The sequence below is a fragment of the Megascapheus bottae genome, chromosome 7 (genome assembly GCF_031878675.1).
Source record: "Megascapheus bottae isolate mThoBot1 chromosome 7, mThoBot2.hap1, whole genome shotgun sequence".
NCBI lineage: Eukaryota > Metazoa > Chordata > Mammalia > Rodentia > Geomyidae > Megascapheus > Megascapheus bottae.
This window is the reverse complement of record NC_143515.1, coordinates 83,382,344-83,404,354: the sequence shown is the minus strand read 5'-3', so window position 1 is coordinate 83,404,354 and position 22,011 is coordinate 83,382,344. Positions and strand designations below refer to the sequence as shown.

Here is a 22,011-nt window from a genome sequence, read left to right as displayed (position 1 = left end):
CAGCATTTTTGTGTTCTGGAACATGGACATTTTTGAGTGAGCAGGTTGAGCCCAGAGCCCTGTTCTTCATATTACTGCCATTTTAATGTTTTTAATGTTGAAGGGGGGACCCCAGCTGGTCTTTTATTTTCCCTGTGACTGTGGATGAGTTGGGTGTGTGCCATTCAGCGTGGACAGGGTGAACAAGGCTGAGACTCCGAGTGACTTAGCACAGTCGCCTGCCTGTGCCAGAGCCTGGGCCGACTCCTGAGGGTGGGGCCCCTCCCAGCACCTGCCCCTCCCCACACAGTGCCCTCCTCTGCCCTCCCCCAGCCCACTCCCTCTCCCTCCAATCCTCACCGGCCCCCGCCCCTCCCCTCTGCAGCTGGTCACTCTGCGGGACTACGTGCCCAGGATCCTGGGTCCCGATGCCTTCCAGCAGTACGTGGGCCCCTACAGAGGCTACGACCCCACGGCCAACCCCACAGTATCCAACGTCTTTGCCACCGCCGCCTTCCGCTTTGGCCATGCCACAGTCCACCCGCTGGTGAGGAGGCTGGACTCGGACTTCCAGGACCACGCTGGGCTCCCCACACTGAAGCTGCACGACGTTTTCTTCAGCCCCTGGAGGCTCATCCAGGAAGGTGGGACACCCAGCCTTCAGGGACCCAGTCCTGCTTGGGCGTCCCTCCTGGCAGAGAAAGCACTGCACTGAGCCCAGACCCACAGGTTAGGGACCCAGGGCACATTGTCCCCTTCCCTGTTGGAGTTTGGCTGATGCTGTCCAAGTGGTCAGTGTTTAGAGGAAAACAGCCTTCCAAAGCTTTTTAATAGGTGGACTTCATCAGACATGCCTCCTCCATGCCAGGTCAGGATGGCTCACGCCTGGAGGCTGAGCTGTGAGGACCGTGGTTCACAGCCAGCATGGGCAGGAAAGTTCCTGAGGTTCTTATCTGAATACAATTAACCAGCAAAAAGCGGGAAGTAAAGCTGTGGCTCAAGTGGTAGAGTGCTAACCTTGAGTGAAAAAGTTCAGACAGGGGCCTGCGCCTTGCATTCAAACCTCAGTCCCAGAACAAAATGGAAAAGGGGGGGAGGCAAAAATTCCCTTTTCGCATTTCTGAAGCTCTTCAGAAATTGCCACAGGAGCAAGCAGCCCCCCCCAAGAGCCACAGGGACTCTGAGGCAGTCTCCCTGTGCCAGTGCACCGTAGATGCCACAGCCTCTGTCACTGGCACTGCACGTGTCCCCTGGCTCTTAACCTTAGGAAGCCAGTGTTCAGGTGAATTTCAGTTTCCTGTTAGATTCGAGTGTCTTGTTTCTGCTTCCTTTGTTTGCACACGCTTGCATGCTCTCTCCCTCTCCCCACTCTATCTCCCTCTCCCCCCCACATGTTCTTCCCTTCTGGAAGGTGCCAATCTCTGAACAGCCCATGCTACAGGTGGGTGAGATGGCACAATGGAGTAGGGAAATGTGGCTCCTGAGGCTGGCTGCCCCTGAAGAGCAGCTTGAGTGAGGCCCCGGGGCCTCCCCTCACCCTCCCCACAGGGCAACGGACACTGTCAAAGAGAAGCTTTTCTCTTTGGGGGCTCTTCAGCCGACTGTACTACCACACAGGATGAAGGATCCAGGGCTACTATGGGGTTGGCCTCAGGCCTGGCAGGGCAGAGCGAGGGGCCAGGTCTCCATCCTTCCAGGTGGAGCCATAGCAACTTACCACAGTCATCAGAGGACACAGTGGTGCTTTCTTTGTAATAGTTCTGCTGTTGGAAGCAAAAGTGGGTAGCTGCAGGATGGAGGTCCCCTGGGGTTCTGAAGGTCCTCCATTGGCTGCACTCTGGTCAGTCCCAGAGAACCTGAGAATGAGCGGCATCCTCACTGGGAAAATCACCGAGGGTGTCAGGAATGAGCTGCATGGCTCTGACTCCCTGCTTCCGGGCTCCACACTCCTGACTCGGCCTGCTGTCACGCAGGAGGCTTGGATCCCATCGTGAGAGGCCTCCTCGCCAGGCCCGCCAAGCTGCAGGTGCAGGACCAGCTGGTGAATGAGGTGCTGACAGAGCGGCTCTCTGTGCTGTCCAGCCCAGGTGCCCTGGACCTGGCATCTCTAAACCTGCAGAGGGGCCGGGACCATGGCCTGCCAGGTGTGTGTGCCCTCTGCACAGGGACCTGGGAGGACCCTGCAGGGTCGTCTGTTCTTGTAAAGACACATGGAAAGTGTAGCCTGCCCACAGACCTATTGCCAGCTCTGGACCTAAGCAGTGGTGGTGCTGGTGCTGGTGGTGGTGATGGTGGTGATGGTGCTGGTGGTGGTGCTGGTGGTGGTGGTGGTGTGTGTGTGTGTTGTATGATGCACTGGGAATAGACATGGCAGTCTTAACTCCAGGAATGCAGAAAGTGGAGGGGCTGAGGATGGGAGAGGGGAGGAGGAAGGGAAAGAACTGGCAGTCTCTGTGAGAGAGAGCCGCCGTCATTATGGAGTGTAACTCGGAGGTCTCTGGGCCTCAGGGCTCGGCGAGAGGACTGAGTGCGCAGCAGCTCGTTCTGCTGAGCTCCGCCTCGGCCCGACTCTCACAAACACGTTTGTCCTAAGGCCCCAGTCTGTCGGGAACAGTCCAGTGTGCTGGGCACGGCAGGGCAGGGCTGTGGCCTCTGTCATGGCCTCTCTGCAGCTGGGAATGCCTGTCACCCCGGCCTCCAGGGGAGGCACACCACACAGCTCTCTTGTGCAGGCTACAATGAATGGAGGGAGTTCTGTGGCTTGCCAAGACTGGAGACCCCAGCTGATCTCAGCAGGGCCATCGCCAACAGCAGCACCGTCAAGCAGATGATGGCGCTGTACAAGCATCCCGACAACATCGATGTCTGGCTGGGCGGCCTGGTGGAAGACGCCCTGCCAGGGGCCAGGACCGGCCCGCTGTTCGCATGCCTCATCGGGAAGCAGATGAAGGCCCTGCGGGATGGGGACAGGTGGGCGCCTGCCTGGGTGAGCCTCCAAGCCTCCCGGGCCCGCTGGCTTTCTGTGGCTCGGGAGCCACTCCACCACCACCACCACCGCCCCCCACCCATGCCCACCTCCTGCTGGCTGACTCTCAAGTACAGCATCTGGTGGTAACAAGTGCCCAGTGGTGACAGCGTCAGAGGAGCCTGGCTGACCCCACTGGGACCCCCACACAGAGTGGGGGGGGCAGCGGAGGCGAAGGGGCTGTTCCTCACTCTGCCCCTCCCGGGCAGGTTTTGGTGGGAACACGGCCCCGTCTTCAGCACCGCGCAGAGGCGGGAGCTGGAAAGGCATTCCCTGGCCCGGGTCATCTGTGACAACACGGGCCTCACCAGGGTGTCCGTGGATGCCTTCCACACCGGAGACTTCCCCCGGGACTTTGTGCCTTGTGAGGACATTCCGGGCCTGGACCTAGAGGCGTGGAGGGAGACCATTCCGCAAGGTAACTGGGCCCCTTTGGCGAGAACTGAGGGAGGCTTGGTCAAAGAGTGCCCGCCTGGGCCATGAGGCTGGGCTTAAACCCAGACGGTGGAGGAAGAAGTTCCCTCTGCCCCAGGGTGGGGCCTCCCCCTTGGGGCAGGAAGGCGTCCAGAGGAACTCTGCAAAGGCAGCTGGCCTGGGCTCTGACCCCATCCAGGCCTGGCTGAGGGGGCCAGTCCCCGTGCCGGGCCTGTGCCCAGGGCCAGCACTGCTGACTGAGCCAGGTCCTCCCAGATGAGAGGCAGCAGGTGAGAGTCCACACTGTGTAGAGCAGGCAGTGAGCAGCACTCAGATGCTTAAATGAGGCCGACCGGGAGCCCAGGGTTCCTGGGATCTGACATCTGGCCCTAGGAACCATAAGCAATGCCAGCTCACGTCAGGCAGCCCTGGGTTCAGGATGGAGCTGCGGAATGAGCTGCTGTGCCTCCTGCACTTTTTCAGGGTCCTGGGATCCATGTGCCAACACACAGACAGACACATACCACGTGTAACAGACATGCGTGCGCATGCATGTGCATGCGTGCACACATACACACACACACACACACACACACACACACACACACACACGTAGATAGACACCACCTTTTAGACTTCCATCCCAGAGAAACAGGAGGAAGTCTCACAGATGACTCCATCTCTATAAGGCCACACGTTGGGTTTCCGGGAGTAGAAAGCTGAACTTAGTTCAGCAGAGCTGGTGAGGCCGCCTCTGCCGGCTGGCAGCTCTCTGACCTTCAGCTCTGCACAGACGATGGGTGCGGCTTCCCCGGCGTGGTGGACGACGGGGATTCCGTGTTCTGTGAGGAGGACGGGCAGCGCGTGCTGGTGTATTCCTGTCACCCTGGATACCTGCTCCATGGGCGGGAGCAGGCCACGTGCACCCCACAAGGATGGGATTCCCAGCCGCCTGTCTGTGCAGGTCAGCCAGGCAGGGCCTGTGACTGACGGCAACCACGGGGAAATCTGCCTGCTCCAGTGGGAATCCATGTTAGGCAGGGGGCTGGCTCAGCCGGTGGGACTGGCTGAACGGGAGGAGGTTACCATGGGGAGGAGGGCAGTGGGCTCTCCCCTCCCCTGCAGGGGGGTCTTAGGGAGGGCTCTCCCTCCCCTGCAGAGGGGTGGGGGCACAGGCTCTTCTCTCCTCTGCCATTCACCTTGCACACGACGCAGACGTTGATGAGTGTGCAGACCGGACAAACCCACCCTGCCACCCCTCTGCAAAGTGTAAGAACACCAAGGGGAGCTTCCAGTGTGTGTGTAGCGACCCCTACGTGCTGGCCGAGGATGGGAGGACCTGCGTGGGTGAGTGGCCTCTGCACTGTCCACTGCCCAGCCTCTGTGAGTGTTTTGAATGTACGTAAGGTCCACAGTGGCAGGTATGTCCTTCCAGGGAGGGCGGCGCCCGGCCCTGCCAGGTGTGGGACCAAGGCCTGCTCTACCTCTTGGCAAGGATTTGGCACCCTGGAAAACTACAGGATGGGGTGCAGAGGTCCAGCAGCTGCAGCATTGTCCGCCACCACAGCCGGATGTGGGCTGCCTGCACCGGTGGCTCTAAGGCTTGGGGACCTGACGGTGAATTAAGCAAGCCCAGAAGTCAGCCTGCAGCTTCCCTGTGCCCACGGCCTCGGCTCCTCCTTCCCGTCAGGGGACAGTGCAGAGCCACACAGGGCCTGTGGCTGCCAGTCTCCTAAGATCCAGTCACCCTTCCGGGCTGGGTTCCGATCCTTCCAGAAGGATCGTCCTGAACCTAAATACTAATGGCAGAAAATATTCAGGGCACATAGTGAGAGGTGGGAATGTCACCGTTCAGCTCTGCTCCACAAGGAGCAAGAGCTGAGACCTGGTGAGGAGCAGTCAGTGCACAGGGCACAGCTCGGGTAGCCTGCCACAGACAGACACCACGCGCCGCTCATGGCACACCCCACGCGGCACTGCCCGCGGCACACGGAACACAACACACACTGCTGTGTGACCACAGCACACCCTGTTCAATTGCTGTCCCTGCTCATGACCTCGCACCCACTAACCTCACTGCTTAAGTGGCTTTGCGAGACTCGTGGACAGCGCTGCGCACGGGCAGTGGACAGTCGGGGCCTCCTGCCCCGCTAACCTGTGTCTCCTACACAGACTCCGGTGAGCTCCCTCGGGCGTCCTGGGTCTCCATCGCACTTGGGGTGATTCTCATCGGCTGCCTGGCGGGTCTCAGCTGGACGGTGATTTGCAGGTGGTAAGTCACCTCCCGGCCCTGTGTTTTAGACACTGCACGGTCTCCTCTCGTGTTGCCTTGGCCTGTGCTTCTGTGTGAATGCGTGTTATGGGTAGTCCACGCCCTGATGCGTCCGTCTCGGGCCAGCCCAGTGCGCTAGCCCTCTGGCACAGCCCTGGTGCCCAGCAGTGAACGTGCCACCAGCACCCTCACACCTCAGCCTTGTCCACGGACCCAGGTTCCATCATCATGAGTGATGGCCTTGATGATGGCTGTCTGGTTGGAAATCAAGCTTCTTCCAGAGAATTCTCTGAGGGACAAATGTTTTAACCCTTTCTTGTGCATGGAAAGCTGACTCTTCCACCACATCCCCATCTTCATGAGGAGAAATGAAGAGTTAAACTATTGTGTTAAACAACTCAGTGCTGTTAGATGCCCCGAAGTCAAGGCTTTGGCTCTGCGCGTCCACAGGTTCCCTAGGGAGATACCTGGCTGTGGGCCTGGCCCGTGGCGCCTCCGGGCCCTGCTGGAGGAGGCTTCCTCTAATGGTGCATCCACGGAGAGCATCCACGGACAGCCCATTCGCTGCTCTTGATGTTTGGATGCACGTCGTTTAGCTAAGCACACCATTTGTTCACGTAGAAGTACTAAGCAGATAGCAGTGTCTGAGGGTCTGCCCCCACCCCGGCCGGCCAGGGCCCTTGGGTGAGCGTCCTTCAGATTACTCGGCACTTTAAACAATGCCTTTCGCTCAGCCCAGAGAGAGACTTCTTACACATTTTCTGCTTCTGCTGCATGCCTTATGAAGACGGGCTTTTAAGCAGCCGGAAGCCCAGTGGGAAATCATTGTACACCAAGGGTGGCGAGGCACCGCTCCCTGCCCCACTGCCACCGCCTCATACCGCACCGCAAGGCCAGCTCAGCCAGCTTCCTCCTTGACTCCTGAAGCGGAGATCTTTCTGTCTTTCTGGAGGTGACTGTGGCATTTCAGCAGATCCAAAGCTGCCAAGTGCTGAAGGTTAGATGGCCCTGGAAGTTCTTCAGAGAGGTGGCCATGGGTCAGAGCGGTGCGTCAGTCAGTCCTGAGACAGAACACTCATCTCCTCTTGAGAAAATAGTTCCACCTGAGAAACTGCACAAGAGCACCGGTATGCAAACATCTCTGCAGAATGTCCTACGGAGATATCTGAGACTCCGTAGTGAATGGAGAGCTATCTTTTCTGAAAGACATCTTAGCATAATAACTGCATTATTAGCATGGAGGTGGTTTTCACTACAATGTATTTGATCCAAGGCTCAGTCTCATCCTCTAGGGATGTGGTTGTTGGGGTGTCTTAATTGGGGGTGAGGGAAGCATTCAAGGCAAGTTCTGGCCTGACGGCAGTCCCCACCGCTGGCTGATCTGTCTGCTGGCATCTCCGTGTTGGTCTGTGAAGCAATGCTGACCGTGTTGCTCGGTTGCGTGTTGCTCATGAATATTACCAGTGGGCAGAACAGACATCTCCCGGAGGCGGCTCTCAGCCAGACAGACAGGAGCACTGCAGGCCTTACCTCGGGCTCGGCAGTGCCCCTTGTGGAATGTCTAGGCTTTGTCATGTTTGAGGAAATAAACCTGGGCCACAGGAGAGAAAAAGGTTAATCTGAGCAAGTTCAAGAAAGAGTTCTCTGTCTTTTAAAAAAATGTAACACAGTGAACCTCCAGGTATTTGGGGCTCTCCGCTCCGTAGGAAACATGGGGTACGTAACTGTGGGTGGCATATTGTAAGCAGTGTTCAAACCCCAGGATGTAAAAAAATGCCAAAGCCACAGAGAGCATAAATGACTGGTAATGGTAGGGAGGCTGACCTCATCCTGGTCAGTACCTGGGCGTTGGCATAGCCCCTGGGCTGAAGCTCATCGTGAAAGCCAGCAGTGCTGCACAGGGCCGGGGCTGGCTGAGCAGCAGGTTCGTGGCTGTGGTGGCCCCTGAACGAGAAGATAGGAAAGCAGTCCCCATGCTGCCTGGACGGCCTTTCACCTCTCCTAGTGGGGGAATCCACGGGCAGGATTCCTTCCACAATGAAACTGTCAGTCGTGGTCCAACACCACACGGGTGGAACGGAGGCTCGGCAGACTCCACTGCAGCCCGGGTACACACACTTGTGTACACACACTTTGGCAGAGGGACGGCGGGAGCCCTGACAACAGAGCACGCTGTGCCACCTGCCAGGCAGTGGGCAAAACTGCGTCAGAGCCGCCAGCCTTGAGTTCATCCTTTACCTTTCCCTCCTAGGTCTGCATTTCTCTGATTATTGAAAGAGTGGAGAAATGAGTGTGTGAACTGAGTGTGTGAACCGAGTGTGCTGATTGAGTGTGTGAACTGAGTGTGTGAACCGAGTGTGTGAACTGCATGGAGTGAACTGAGCGTGTGACCCGAGCGTGCTGAGCTGGGTGTGTGAACCGAGTGTGAAGATCTGAGTGTGGTGTGCCGAGCTACCTGTGGCAGGACTGCGGCTGTGATGGCTGCTGTCTGTCTGTCTGGGTGCCCTTGGGCCTGGCACCTCTGACACACTCTGTGGACACGCTGGACGCATGGGCTTCCCGGGATGGCTACACAAAGGCTCGAGGACAGGGGGTCCCCAGCCCCGAGGGGCTCCCCTGACTCTGTCTGGAGCAAGCACTGGGTGTCCCCCTGGCTACTGGCTGCCAAGGAAGAGGGGGCCACAGCCCAGGGCCCTTGTCGGCCTGCGACGGCAGTGACAATGTGTGTGTATCCACAGGGCTCGTGCGGACACCAAGGCCCCCCTGCCAGTCACCGAGAAGGACATGAGCGTGTCTGTCCAGCCCGGGTGTGGTAGGCGCCAGGCAAGTGGGACGTCGCCACCCCGGACAGCAGCCCGAGGCCAGGAGCAGGTGGGTTCACAGCCATTATGTAGGGCAGTGCTGCGGCCCAGCCCCTCAGCCAGGATCAGGGTGTGGCTGCAAGTTTTGGCCATCGGTGCAGCTCTTCCAGCCCTCTGTGCTGCCTCCACATGGCCGCCATGTGGCACAGGCCCACCTCCCTCTTGCCTGGCATTTCCCTGGCAGACTGCAGCCCCCGAGAGTGACACCCCGCCCACTGACCCTACTTCAACAAACAGTGCACACTGCGTGACAGGAGTGAAACTGGCTTAATTAGATAGAGCAGTTTCAAACTAGGGGCTGTTTACTTCAACCACCCAAGCCTTAGCTGGAAATGGACCGGAAATTAACGAGGCGCTGAAAGATGGTGTTGACTTGACTTTGTATCGTAAAGTAGCCAGTGGCAATGGGGTGGGGAAATCCGCGGGACTTAGCCTTCCCTTCTTGGCTTGCACATACTGTGTGGCAGGTGTGGGTTCTGGAAGCAGAGGAAGCAGGGGCGGCCAGGCTGGGAGGCGCTGGTGGCAGGAGATTCAGAGCCTAGCTGCACAGAGTGGGGAGGACAGGGAATCCTAAGTCCCCGCTCCCCTAATCACCTGTTCTCCAGTAGGCGAGGTAGCTGGTGGATTCCTGGACTACGTCCACTTATTCCACATCCCGTTTCATAGCACAGCTATGACCTGGCGCCACCACTGGGTTCAACAGCCCAAATATATCCAATTATAAGTGGCCTGCTAAAAGTAAACATTGGAATTGAAAGCATTGCTTTCGTATGCGGGACCTGTCCAGGTGATCTCCCCGGAGAGTCCGTGCTCGGCAAGAGCCATGGCCTGAGGGGACAGGGACCTGGCCCCTCTGCAGAGAAGAGAGCCACAGCTCTGTGCCCCCATGCCCACGAGTGCGTAAAGGACTCAACCCCCTTTCCAGCTCACCGGGTCCATGGACGCTCAGCTTCCACAGCACCTCCTCGGCTGCCTGAGCCCTGGTGCCTGCCGCAGGCCCTGGGTCCATCCTGTCTCCCGATGCCCGTGGGCGGGGGGCGGGGTTGGGCTGGCTCACTGCATCTCTCTCCTGCAGGATCCTGCCTGCGGGTCCCAGGTCCAGCTCTGCCAGTAGGGCCTCGCTCCTCTTGGGACCTGGCACGGGCCAGGATGGATCCTGGGCTGCCTCCCCAAATCAGCAGTGAATTGTGGAGGCAGAAACACGGGAAAGAAGAGCAGCAAGTCCACTGAGCCGTCCCTGCTGCATGGCTCCAGTTTCTGGGGTCTCTTTAGAGGAAGAGCCTCCATCTGTGGACACAGTCCATGTCTGTCCTGAGCTTCCTAGGAGAGCGAGCTGGTGGAAGGCTGGAATCACACACCGCAGAGTTGCATAGTTACAATTACTGGCACGGAATCGGGGATTATTAAACCTTGCCGTTGCAAAATCACCACCGTGACTGTTTTCCAATAGAGGAAAACTGGGGGCTGTATTCTGATGACTGTAGCGCAGAAGTAAACAGATGCCACCACGGAAGCTCGTCTGTCCTTTCTTGTACCGGCCCACCTGGATCCTCCCGGGGTGCTGGCACGGGGGTGAATTTGCAAGTCTAGTGGCAGCGTCTCAGGGCCACCAGCTTAGCTCTGCGCAGCTTTCTGCTTCTCTCACAAATGAGCACCTGAGACACTCAGGTCCACTGTGACTTGCCTGGGAGGTGCGGGGTCTGTCACACCACCGGCGCTCATGAGGGAGAAAATTCATGGTGACTTCATGGTTGGGCACTAGAGAAAAAAGATGTGGGACTGGGCCCACAAACACCCCGGGACCTACGGCCTCCCACTGGGCCCCACCCCTCCCAAAGCGCCAGTCTGGGGGGCTCTGGGACATGGAAGCTCTAGACACGGCGCCCCCGTCCCAGGCCAGTTTTCCTGGACGAGGGCAGCAGTTTTGTGCCCGTTGCCACTCCTACCACCGTCTTCAGCAAGGGGCCTGTGCTGCCGGCTGCCTGGTGCCTGGGCGAGACCGCGGGCACGCTGGCCCCCAGGGCTGCCTCTTCACCGCCGGCACCCTGCGGCGTGCGGACTCTGACCTGTGCCCCGTGTTTTCCCTTTGGTTCCTGTGCCAAAGCTGTGCCTCCCAGATGGTCCTTGCACAGCTTGTTGACCAGGTGAGTCGACCCATCTTGCAAGAACCCCGGAGTAAAGCAGCATGGCTCACCACCGCCGCGCCCCCGCCTTCCCACGGGCCTTCTGTGAGCTCCCCTGCGCACAGCCCTGCAGTCCAGGGACGAGGGGGGGCTGCCTAGGGCCTCTGCGGCTCAGGTGGGCTTCAGCGCCCTCCCCACACGCTCTAGGTCCACGTTTCGTCCCTGTTGTGAGGAAGGAGGAGGTCAGGAAGTTTGGCCACAGCAAGTTGCACTGGCCGGTCACTAGACCCAAATGCAGTCTTGGGGTGCAGGGCTTCTGTTGAATTGGTGGCTAAATAAGACCAGGGGAGAACAGGTGTCCTGCCTGTTCTCCTTTTAACCTTTAAAAAAACAAATCCCTGGCGTCAGGCCTTTTGTTCAGGTGGGGAGGACTCTCCAGGAAAGAGATGTTAGCTCCTCACTGGGACACGAGTCCTCTGTGCCGGCTTCCGAGTTGTGGCCTATGGAAGGATCAAGACGTCCACGCTGAGACTCCGTCCAGGGCCGCTCGTCTTCTCCCCGGCCTTCAGGAGACATTTCTCCCGCCTCCTGGGGCCTTTATAGGGTGATGGGTGGTCCGGTCCAGGACTGGACTGCCCTGGAGTCACCGGGGGCTCCGGCGGAGGGAGGACTGGGGGGTGGAGATTGCCAGGGTAGCCCTGAGATCCCACACACGGCTCCAGCACTACGCATGCCCTGTTCACACTCACCGTGCACCCCACAGTTCACATCCGGCTGCCTTATCATGCAGCAGCCACCCTGCCTCACTAACTGCCATGTGGAGGTGTGCTTGGTCCTTGGATCTCAGCCGCCTGTTTATCAGACTGTCTGAGCCTCCGTGGGCTGGATCACTGGAGCCTGGCCACCCTCTCTTAGCCGTGCCGTGCGCATCTTACGACTGCTTTCCTGGTGTGAGCACCAGGGGCCAGGCTCTGAGCTCACTGGTTCCCACGGCCTCTGCCTGAGATGCCATTTCCTGGCAGAGGCAGTGTCTCCACGGCCCAGCCACGCCATCTTCTGGTGCACCTGGAAACACCAGAACTGCAGCTGTCCCTACCCGGGCGTTTCTCTTGCTTGCAGCACTGTGTGCCTGTTGGATCTCAGGGCAACATTTTTGCCTCTCACACAGAAGCCTTATCATTTTATCTGTGACTCTGCCTTGATTTGAACATCCCCAGTTTCTCGCCCAGCGGTGAAATTGAAGATCTTGCTTTCCTGTGGGCTGCTGAGCACGCACTGAGCTAGGAGCAGCTCGCTGTTCTACTCAGCAGCATTGCAGGTGGCCTTGCCCGGACACCGCCCCCGGGATCTGAGGGAAAAGGAGACAGATGTAGAGCAATAACGAGGAAGGCCGGCATCTCTGCCTGAGTGGACTCCTGAGGCAACGGGGCCAGGCTGTGCCCGGTGCCCGGACCTGAGGCCCACTGCCCTGTAGTGCTGGTGAGACAGTGAGACATAAGCCGCCAAGGGGAGCTGGCAAAGGCATCCGTCAGCTGAGGAGGTGAAGAGGAGGAGGGCAGGCATGGGAGCCATCGCGATATAATCAGGTGCAGGGGACATGCATGATTCTGGGCCGGGAGCCTGGCCTAATGGGAGAGTTCTTGCCTAGCGTGCACGAAGACCCGGGTTCGATTGCTTGATACCACGCAGATAGAAAAAAAGCAAGAAGTGGAGCTATGGCTCAAGTGGCAGAGCTCTAGCCTTGAGAAAATCCAAGGACGGAGCTCAGGCCCTGAGTTCAAGGCCCAGGATGAGAGAGAAAGAGAGCGGGGGTGGGGGGAAAGAGGAAAGAAGGAAGGAAGGAAGGAAGGGAGGGAGGGAAGGGAGGGAGGGAGGGAGGGAGGGAGGGAAGGAAGGAAGGAAGGAAGGAAGGAAGGAAGGAAGGAAGGAAGGAAGAAGGAATGCGCGATTCCAACCCCAACCACAGTCTGCTGGGACCTGGAGGCTGTGCTGACCCTCTGCCCGTGCTGGGCTCCTTCTCAGGCCCAGTCTGCCTCCCTCGAGTGTCCACCACGGTGCCGGCAGGGCAGCTCGGTTGAGGGTCAGGAAAGAGAATTAGATCCAGGGACTACGGTATAAGGCACTGTAGCAACTGCGTTTCTCTTCCATCGTGATTACCTGCTTTCCTGTAAGGTTCGGGCAAACCCCTGTGAGGCAACCTTGTCCTGAACTTGTAGGAAGGACCCAGTCTCCTCAGCTCAGCCCTACAGCCCAGGCGCTCATCACTGATGAGCCCCGGGAGGGACAGAATGGCCGGTGGAGGTGGGGAGCAGGCAGAGGTGAGGGCTCGTACCTGGGCTTCTGAACAATGAGGGAGGGGGACTAGGAAGGGGAGCCAGGGCCAGAAAACGGGAAGGGAGGGAGGAGAAGGGAGGAAAGGACCAGGAGAGCTGAAATGCAGAAGCAGTGCCCTGGGCAGACATGGCAGCATTATTGACTTCTGCAGACTCTGAGGGTTTCTGTCCCCTTGAGAATTCCCCAAAGCTGCCTCAGAAAGGGGGAGTGGAGGAGTTATGGGGGTTGGGCTTGTGGATGGAGACTCCGATGCTCTTTGCTTCCAATTAAACTGGACAATTCATGCTGATCCATTTGTGAGATCTGTATTGCTTGTAAGAGGTGTGTGTGTGCGCGCACGTGTGTGTGTGTGCGTGTGTGTGCGTGTGTGTGTGTGCACGCGTGCGTGTGCGTGTGTGCGTGTGCGTGCGTGTGTGTGTACGCGTGTGCGTGTGTGTGTGCGCGTGCGTGCGTGTGTGTGTGTGTGTGCGTGTGTGTGTGCGCGTGCGTGCGTGTGTGTGTGTGCTCACACGCCGATGCAGGGACTGCTTATCCTCTCACTGAGCTTTCTTCCTCTCTTCTGGCACTCTGCTGTCTGAGCCGCCTCCACATGCAGCTCTGCCAGGCTTTCCCGCTGGCTCCAGCCGTGACCCGCAGCTCTCTGCCTCTCTGAGTGGCCAGGGTTATGGCACCAGCTTAGTTTGATGTTTGAAGGGCGAGAGATGGGAAGTTCAGTTATTCAAACGAACTTCTGTGATAGAGGCAAGACACTCACCGAAGAAGCTATGCTGTGCTGGGCTCAGGCTCCAGGGCTGCTGGGCTCCGTCCACGGGAGCCAGGACAGGAGCTGGGCTTGAGGCAGATCCACAGCGGCCGCCGGGCTGTCCCTGTGGGCAGTTGGGCAGCACCGCCTCGTGGCCACGCTGCCTCTCCTCAGAGCCACAGGAGACATGGGCAGAATGAAAGGCTTCCCAGGGCTGTGCCCAGTGCCCACTGGGAATTGCCGAGAGAGAGAGAGAGAGGGGGTCTCTGACAGAAAATACCTTGGTGCCTGGGGAGAATAAACGTTCGTGAGTTTAAAGAGTAACTCTGCAGTGCTCACCCCTGGACCTAGCTACAGGAGGCTGAGATCTGAGGGTCACGCTTCAAAGCCAGCCAGGGCATGAAGACCCTGAGAGTCTTATCTCCAATTAACCACCAAAAAATCAGAAGTGATGCCATGGCTCAACGTGGTAGGGTGCCAGCCTTGAGTCAAAGAGCTCCAGAACAGCTCCCAAGCCGAGTTCAGGCACCACAACTGACAAAACAACAACAACAATAGAGACACCATGTGCACACTTGTCTATGTGGCCCTGGTTCACGGTGTGTGCATCATCCATACACCTCTTCGCTGTGGATCGTGTCTGTGGTACCTAGGTGTCTGCTGAAGCCACTGTGGCAGGGCCTGACTGCCGGGCACGTGGGCCCAGGGACTCCACCGGGGTCTCTTCCCACTGCAGGGCTCGGAGCAGCAGCGACTGAGCCTCGGGGCCACACTCGTCCCTCGCCCAGACCCCAGGCAATCCCTGGCTCTGGGCAGTTATTCAGCCAATATTTGCTAAGTCCACGCCAGCTGGGCCAAAGAAGGGGAAAAAATCCAACGTGGCGCCTGTGAGATGATCCATGAAAAATGAGTGCGTGGCTGACAGAAGTGAGAGGAACTAGGTCACACCAGGCCAGGATGATATCACAACAACAGCAGCCGGAGCGTATTTCACAAGAACAGCTCAGGCCCAACGGGACACGACCTAACATGGAGTGCAGGGGGCTGGAGTGGAAGTCCCTCTCTTATCTGCCTCTTTCTTTTGGCAGCAAGAAAGTAACTCTCCCTCCCAGGAGACAGTTCTCAGCCAAGGGTTTGTAAACAAAGTGCTGTGACTTGGGTTTTGAGGACATTATGACTCATTAAAACTTGGTATTGAGTCTCTGCTTCCATGTTTCTTGGCATTCACTGGTGACGTTTCTTCCTGGTACTTCGGAGCCCAGGCTGCTGTTCCTGGAGCAGCAGCCCCCGCCGTCCTTCCAGGACATGTCGTGGCAGTGACCCAGCTCACAGGCAACACACGCTGGAGAAGAGGAACGTTAATATAGCCAGGCCTGACCCTGGATCATGGCTGAGCCTCCGTGCCCACCATGGTTGATCTAGAGAGCCACCATGGCCAGGGAATTGCGACAGACCAGACTGCTGGTACAGAGAACACTCTGGAACGTAACCCTTGCTAATCCAACAGAAGGCGGGGGGGGGGGGGGGGGGGAGAAGCCTGTTCTTCCTGGGAGGTGGAGGAAGAGCCAGGAGATGTTTTTACAACCCAGGACAATCCACTCAATCCACCCTGGAAGTCACTGTGGGGCAAACACCACTGGTCCCTGGATGGGGCCCCTCACTCCGGCTGGAAGGGCCCGTGCGGTGGTGGCCTTCACCACTTTGAAGGAGAGATGACGTCCAGGCAGTCCAGGAATCCACAGGACAGGGGCTCTGGTGGGAGGTGACGTCCACACAGGCCAGGAATCCACAGGACAGGGACTCTGCTGGGAGATGACCTCCACACAGATCAGGAATCCACAGGACAGGGGCTCTGGTGGGAAATGACGTCCACACAGTCCAGGAATCCACAGGACAAGGACTCTGGTGGGAGGTGACGTCCACACAGTCCAGGAATCCACAGGACAGGGACTCTGGTGAGAGGTGACGTCCATGTAGATCAGGAATCCACAGGACAGGGACTCTGGTGAGAGGTGGCGTCGATGTAGATCAGGAATCCACAGGACAGGGACTCTGATGGGAGATGACGTCCACACAGATCAAGAATCCACAGGACAGGGGCTCTGGTGGCAGATGACATCCACACAGGCCAGGAATCCACAGGACAGGGGCTCTGGTGGGAGATGACATCCACGCAGATCAGGAATCCACAGGACAGGGGCTCTGGTGAGAGATGACGTCCACACAGGCCAGGAATCCACAGGACAGGGGCTCTGGTGGGAGATGACATCCACGCAGATCAAGAATCCACAGGACAGGGGCTCTGGTGGTAGATGACATCCACACAGTCCAGGAATCCACAGGACAGGGACTCTGGTGGGAGATGACATCCACGCAGATCAGGAATCCACAGGACAGGGGCTCTGGTGAGAGATGACGTCCACAAAGTCCAGGCCTCTACAGGACAGGGACTCTGGTGGGAGATGACATCCACACAGGCCAGGAATCCACAGGACAGGGAATCTGGTGGGAGATGACATCCACACAGGCCAGGAATCCACAGGACACGGGCTCTGCTGGGAGATGACGTCCACGCAGTCCAGGAATCCACAGGACAGGGAATCTGGTGGGAGATGACGTCCACGCAGTCCAGGAATCCACAGGACAGGGAATCTGGTGGGAGATGACATCCACACAGGCCAGGAATCCACAGGACAGAGACTCTGGTGGGAGATGACGTCCACACAGTCCAGGAATCCACAGGACAGGGGCTCTGCTGGGAGATGATATCCACACAGTCCAGGAATCCACAGGACAGGGGCTCTGGTGGGAGGTGACGTCCACACAGTCCAGGAATCCACAGGACAGGGTCTCTGCAGGGAGGTGACATCGACACAGTCCAGGAATCCACAGGACAGGGGCTCTGCTGGGAGATGACATCCACACAGTCCAGGAATCCACAGGACAGGGGCTCTGCTGGGAGATGACATCCACACAGTCCAGGAATCCACAGGACAGGGAATCTGGTGGGAGATGACATCCACACGGGCCAAGAATCCACAGGACAGGGGCTCTGGTGGGAAATTACGTCCACACAGTCCAGGAATCCACAGGACAGGGACTCTGGTGGGAGATGACATCCACACGGGCCAAGAATCCACAGGACAGGGGCTCTGGTGGGAGATGACGTCCACACAGGCCAGGAATCCATGGAACAAGGAATCTGGTGGGAGATGACGTCCACACAGGCCAGGAATCCACAGGACAGAGGCTCTGGTGGGAGATGACATCCACGCAGATCAGGAATCCACAGGACAGGGGCTCTGGTGAGAGGTGACGTCCATGTAGATCAGGAATCCACAGGACAGGGACTCTGGTGAGAGATGACGTCCACACAGGCCAGGAATCCACAGGACAGGGGCTCTGGTGGGAGATGACATCCACGCAGATCAATAGTCCACAGGACAGGGGCTCTGGTGAGAGGTGACGTCCATGTAGATCAGGAATCCACAGGACAGGGACTCTGGTGAGAGATGACGTCCACACAGGCCAGGAATCCACAGGACAGGGGCTCTGGTGGGAGATGACGTCCACACATATCAGGAATCCACAGGACAGGGAATCTGGTGGGAGATGACATCCACGCAGTCCAGGAATCCAGAGGACAGGGACTCTGGTGGGAGATGACGTCCACAAAGTCCAGGAATCCACAGGACAGGGACTCTGGTGGGAGATGACGTCCACAAAGTCCAGGCCTCTACAGGACAGGGACTCTGGTGGGAGATGACATCCACACAGGCCAGGAATCCACAGGACAGGGAATCTGGTGGGAGATGACATCCACACAGGCCAGGAATCCACAGGACACGGGCTCTGCTGGGAGATGACGTCCACGCAGTCCAGGAATCCACAGGACAGGGAATCTGGTGGGAGATGACGTCCACGCAGTCCAGGAATCCACAGGACAGGGAATCTGGTGGGAGATGACATCCACACAGGCCAGGAATCCACAGGACAGAGACTCTGGTGGGAGATGACGTCCACACAGTCCAGGAATCCACAGGACAGGGGCTCTGCTGGGAGATGATATCCACACAGTCCAGGAATCCACAGGACAGGGGCTCTGGTGGGAGGTGATGTCCACACAGTCCAGGAATCCACAGGACAGGGTCTCTGCAGGGAGGTGACATCCACACAGTCCAGGAATCCACAGGACAGGGGCTCTGCTGGGAGATGACATCCACACAGTCCAGGAATCCACAGGACAGGGAATCTGGTGGGAGATGACATCCACACGGGCCAAGAATCCACAGGACAGGGGCTCTGGTGGGAAATTACGTCCACACAGTCCAGGAATCCACAGGACAGGGACTCTGGTGGGAGATGACATCCACACGGGCCAAGAATCCACAGGACAGGGGCTCTGGTGGGAGATGACGTCCACACAGGCCAGGAATCCATGGAACAAGGAATCTGGTGGGAGATGACGTCCACACAGGCCAGGAATCCACAGGACAGAGGCTCTGGTGGGAGATGACATCCACGCAGATCAGGAATCCACAGGACAGGGGCTCTGGTGAGAGGTGACGTCCATGTAGATCAGGAATCCACAGGACAGGGACTCTGGTGAGAGATGACGTCCACACAGGCCAGGAATCCACAGGACAGGGGCTCTGGTGGGAGATGACATCCACGCAGATCAATAGTCCACAGGACAGGGGCTCTGGTGAGAGGTGACGTCCATGTAGATCAGGAATCCACAGGACAGGGACTCTGGTGAGAGATGACATCCACACAGGCCAGAAATCCACAGGACAGGGAATCTGGTGGGAGATGACATCCACACAGGCCAAGAATCCACAGGACAGAGACTCTGGTGGGAGATGACGTCGACACAGTCCAGGAATCCACAGGACAGGGGCTCTGCAGAGAGATGACATCCACACAGTCCAGGAATCCACAGGACAGGGGCTCTGCTGGGAGATGACATCCACACAGTCCAGGAATCCACAGGACAGGGACTCTGGTGGGAGATGACGTCCACACAGTCCAGGAATCCACAGGACAGGGGCTCTGCTGGGAGATGACATCCACACAGTCCAGGAATCCACAGGACAGGGGCTCTGCTGGGAGATGACATCCACACAGTCCAGGAATCCACAGGACAGGGGCTCTCTTAGGAGATGACATCCACACAGTCCAGGAATCCACATGACAGGGAATCTGGTGGGAGATGACATCCACACAGTCCAGGAATCCACAGGACAGGGGCTCTGCTGGGAGATGACATCCACACAGTCCAGGAATCCACAGGACAGGGAATCTGGTGGGAGATGACATCCACACAGTCCAGGAATCCACAGGGCAGGGGCTCTGGTGGGAGATGACGTCCACACAGGCCAGGAATCCACAGGACAGGGACTCTGGTGGGAGATGACGTCCACACAGGCCAGGAATCCACAGGACAGGGAATCTGGGGGGAGATGACATCCACACGGGCCAAGAATCCACAGGACAGGGGCTCTGGTGGGAGATGACGTCCACACAGGCCAGGAATCCTTAGAACAGGGAATCTGGTGGGAGATGATGTCCACACAGGCCAGGAATCCACAGGACAGGGGCTCTGGTGGGAGATGACGTCCACACAGTCCAGGAATCCACAGGACAGGGACTCTGGTGGGAGATGACATCCACGCAGATCAGGAATCCACAGGACAGGGAATCTGGTGGGAGATGATGTCCATACAGGCCAGGAATCCACAGGACAGTGGCTCTTGTGGGAGATGATGTCCACACAGTCCAGGCTTCTACAGGACAGGGGCTCTGGTGGGAGATGACGTCCACACAGTCCAGGCCTCTACAGGACAGGGGCTCTGGTGGGAGTTGACGTCCACACAGGCCAGGAATCCACAGGACAGGGGCTCTGCTGGGAGATGACGTCCACACAGTCCAGGAATCCACAGGACAGGGACTCTGGTGGGAGATGTCATCCACACAGGCCAGGAATTCACAGGACAGGGGCTCTGGTGGGAGATGACGTCCACACAGGCCAAGAATCCACAGAACAGGGAATCTGGTGGGAGATGACGTCCACACAGGCCAGGAATCCACAGGACAGAGGCTCTGGTGGGAGATGACATCCACACAGGCCAGGAATCCACAGGACAGGGACTCTGGTGGGAGATGACGTCTACACAGTCCAGGAATCCACAGGACAGGGACTCTGGTGGGAGATGACATCCACGCAGATCAGGAATCCACAGGACAGGAAATCTGGTGGGAGGTGACGTCCATACAGGCCAGGCATCCACAGGACAGTGGCTCTTGTGGGAGATGACGTCCACACAGTCCAGGCCTCTACAGGATAGGGGCTCTGGTGGGAGATGACATCCACGCATATCAGGAATCCACAGCACAGGGGCTCTGGTGTGAGATGACATCCACGCAGATCAGGAATCCACAGGACAGGGACTTTGGTGGGAGGTGACGTCCACGCAGATCAGGAATCCACAGGACAGGGACTTTGGTGGGAAATGACGTCCACACAGTCCAGGCCTCTACAGGACAGGGGCTCTGGTGGGAGATGATATCCACGCAGATCAGGAATCCACAGGACAGGGACTCTGGTGATAGATGACATCCACACAGGCCAGGAATCCACAGAACAGAGAATCTGGTGGGAGATGACGTCCACACAGTCCACTCCTCTACAGGACAGGGGCTCTGGTGGGAGTTGACGTCCACACAGGCCAGGAATCCACTGGACAGGGGCTCTGGTGGGAGATGACGTCCACACAGGCCAGGAATCCACAGAACAGGGAATCTGGTGGGAGATGACATCCACACAGGCCAGGAATCCACAGGACAGGGCCTCTGTTGGGAGATGACATCCACACAGGCCAGGAACCCACAGAACAGGGACTCTGGTGAGAGGTGACGTCCACACAGGCCCGGAATCCACAGGACAGGGAATCTGGTGGAAGGTGACGTCCACACAGTCCAGGAATCCACAGGTCAGGGGCTCTGGTGGGAGATGACATCCACGCAGATCAGGAATCCACAGGACAGGGGTACTGGTGGGAGATGACGTCCACACAGGCCAAGAATCCACAGGAGAGGGGCTCTGGTGGGAGATGACGTCCACACGGGCCTAGAATCCACAGGGCAGGGACTCTGGTGGGAGATGACATCCACACAGGCCAAGAATCCATAGGACAGGGACTCCCTTTAAAAGCCCCCACCAGTTTTCCATGATTGGCTTCTCTGCTGATGGGTTAGGTTGCCCCACAAGCCCCACAACAAACACTTTCCACCTGTCTTCCACACCCTGTACCACAGGGTCTCAGCATAGTACCTGATTCCCTAAGCCAAAGTCATGCTGGTGGCTGCTTCGCCAAGCACACCATTCCTGAGGAGAATGTGGACCTGGAGACTGGGGCCCCCTCCCCGCCGTGGGGCCTGGATGAGCCGTCGTTTTGTTTCCACACTCTTCATCCTGTGTAGAACGCTGGGAGGTGGCAGAATCCCCCTAACTAATGCAGCCTCTTGCTGGGCCTTATGTGGACTTTGTCACTTGGGAGGTTAGAAATTCCACATCAGAGGTGTTCCTGTTTGGTCCAAAACACAAAACGCAGTGAACATCACTGCACGATATGTTTGTTGTACACTTTCCCTTCCCACTGCCTGTCCAAGGGGAGCCCGAGGGGTCTTGCTGCTCCCGGAAGCACAGGCCCAGCCTGACCCCCTGCACAGGGCCATCGTGAGGTGATGGAGGCAGCCGGCCATTAGGCCGACAGGCTCCTGTGCAGATACTGCCATGGCCAGGCAGGCTGCCAGCCTGGGTGCCCCTCCCCACCCGCCTCTGGCTGAGCTCCTCACAGCCCTGCAGGGCTCTTCAGGAGGTGAGATGGTGCCCCCGGGCCTTGGGTTGACTCAGGCTTATCTAGGCTGAGCCTGAGATGTTCACTGCGTGCCATTGGGCGTCTCACAGCCTGCCATCCACCCACCATGAGGGATACCCTGCCGCAAGGACTCCTGTTCCAAAACTTTGCTGCTGACACAGCAGCGTCCCCAGTGCCTCCTAGCAGACGAGAGCCACGAGCGGAATCCAGTAGCTCACGCCAGGTAGAGCTCAGCAAGTTGGAGCCTGCACCCTGGACCCCACAAGGCCACAGAAGTAGGTGACAGGAAGGGTCTCGGCATTGTAACCCTGTGTGGCCAGAAACTGTGGCCAAGGAGCGCTAAGAATCCAGCATGGGCATCGTCAGCATCCAGATAGACTG

General features: G+C 58.1%; 1 protein-coding gene across 1 annotated transcript in view; it reads left to right on the top strand.

Annotated features, from left to right (window-relative positions):
* The window catches only part of Tpo (thyroid peroxidase), a 28,580-nt gene extending 17,747 nt beyond the window's left edge, over nt 1-10,833 (top strand). The window contains exons 9-17 of the mRNA XM_090337593.1: nt 365-623; nt 1,953-2,123; nt 2,712-2,949; nt 3,214-3,422; nt 4,212-4,382; nt 4,634-4,765; nt 5,591-5,690; nt 8,429-8,561; nt 10,390-10,833. Of these exons, the coding sequence (XP_090193719.1) occupies nt 365-623; nt 1,953-2,123; nt 2,712-2,949; nt 3,214-3,422; nt 4,212-4,382; nt 4,634-4,765; nt 5,591-5,690; nt 8,429-8,561; nt 10,390-10,833 (1,857 nt within the window). The remainder of the gene's footprint in view (nt 1-364; nt 624-1,952; nt 2,124-2,711; nt 2,950-3,213; nt 3,423-4,211; nt 4,383-4,633; nt 4,766-5,590; nt 5,691-8,428; nt 8,562-10,389) is intronic.
* Nucleotides 10,834-22,011: the final 11,178 nt, after the last annotated feature.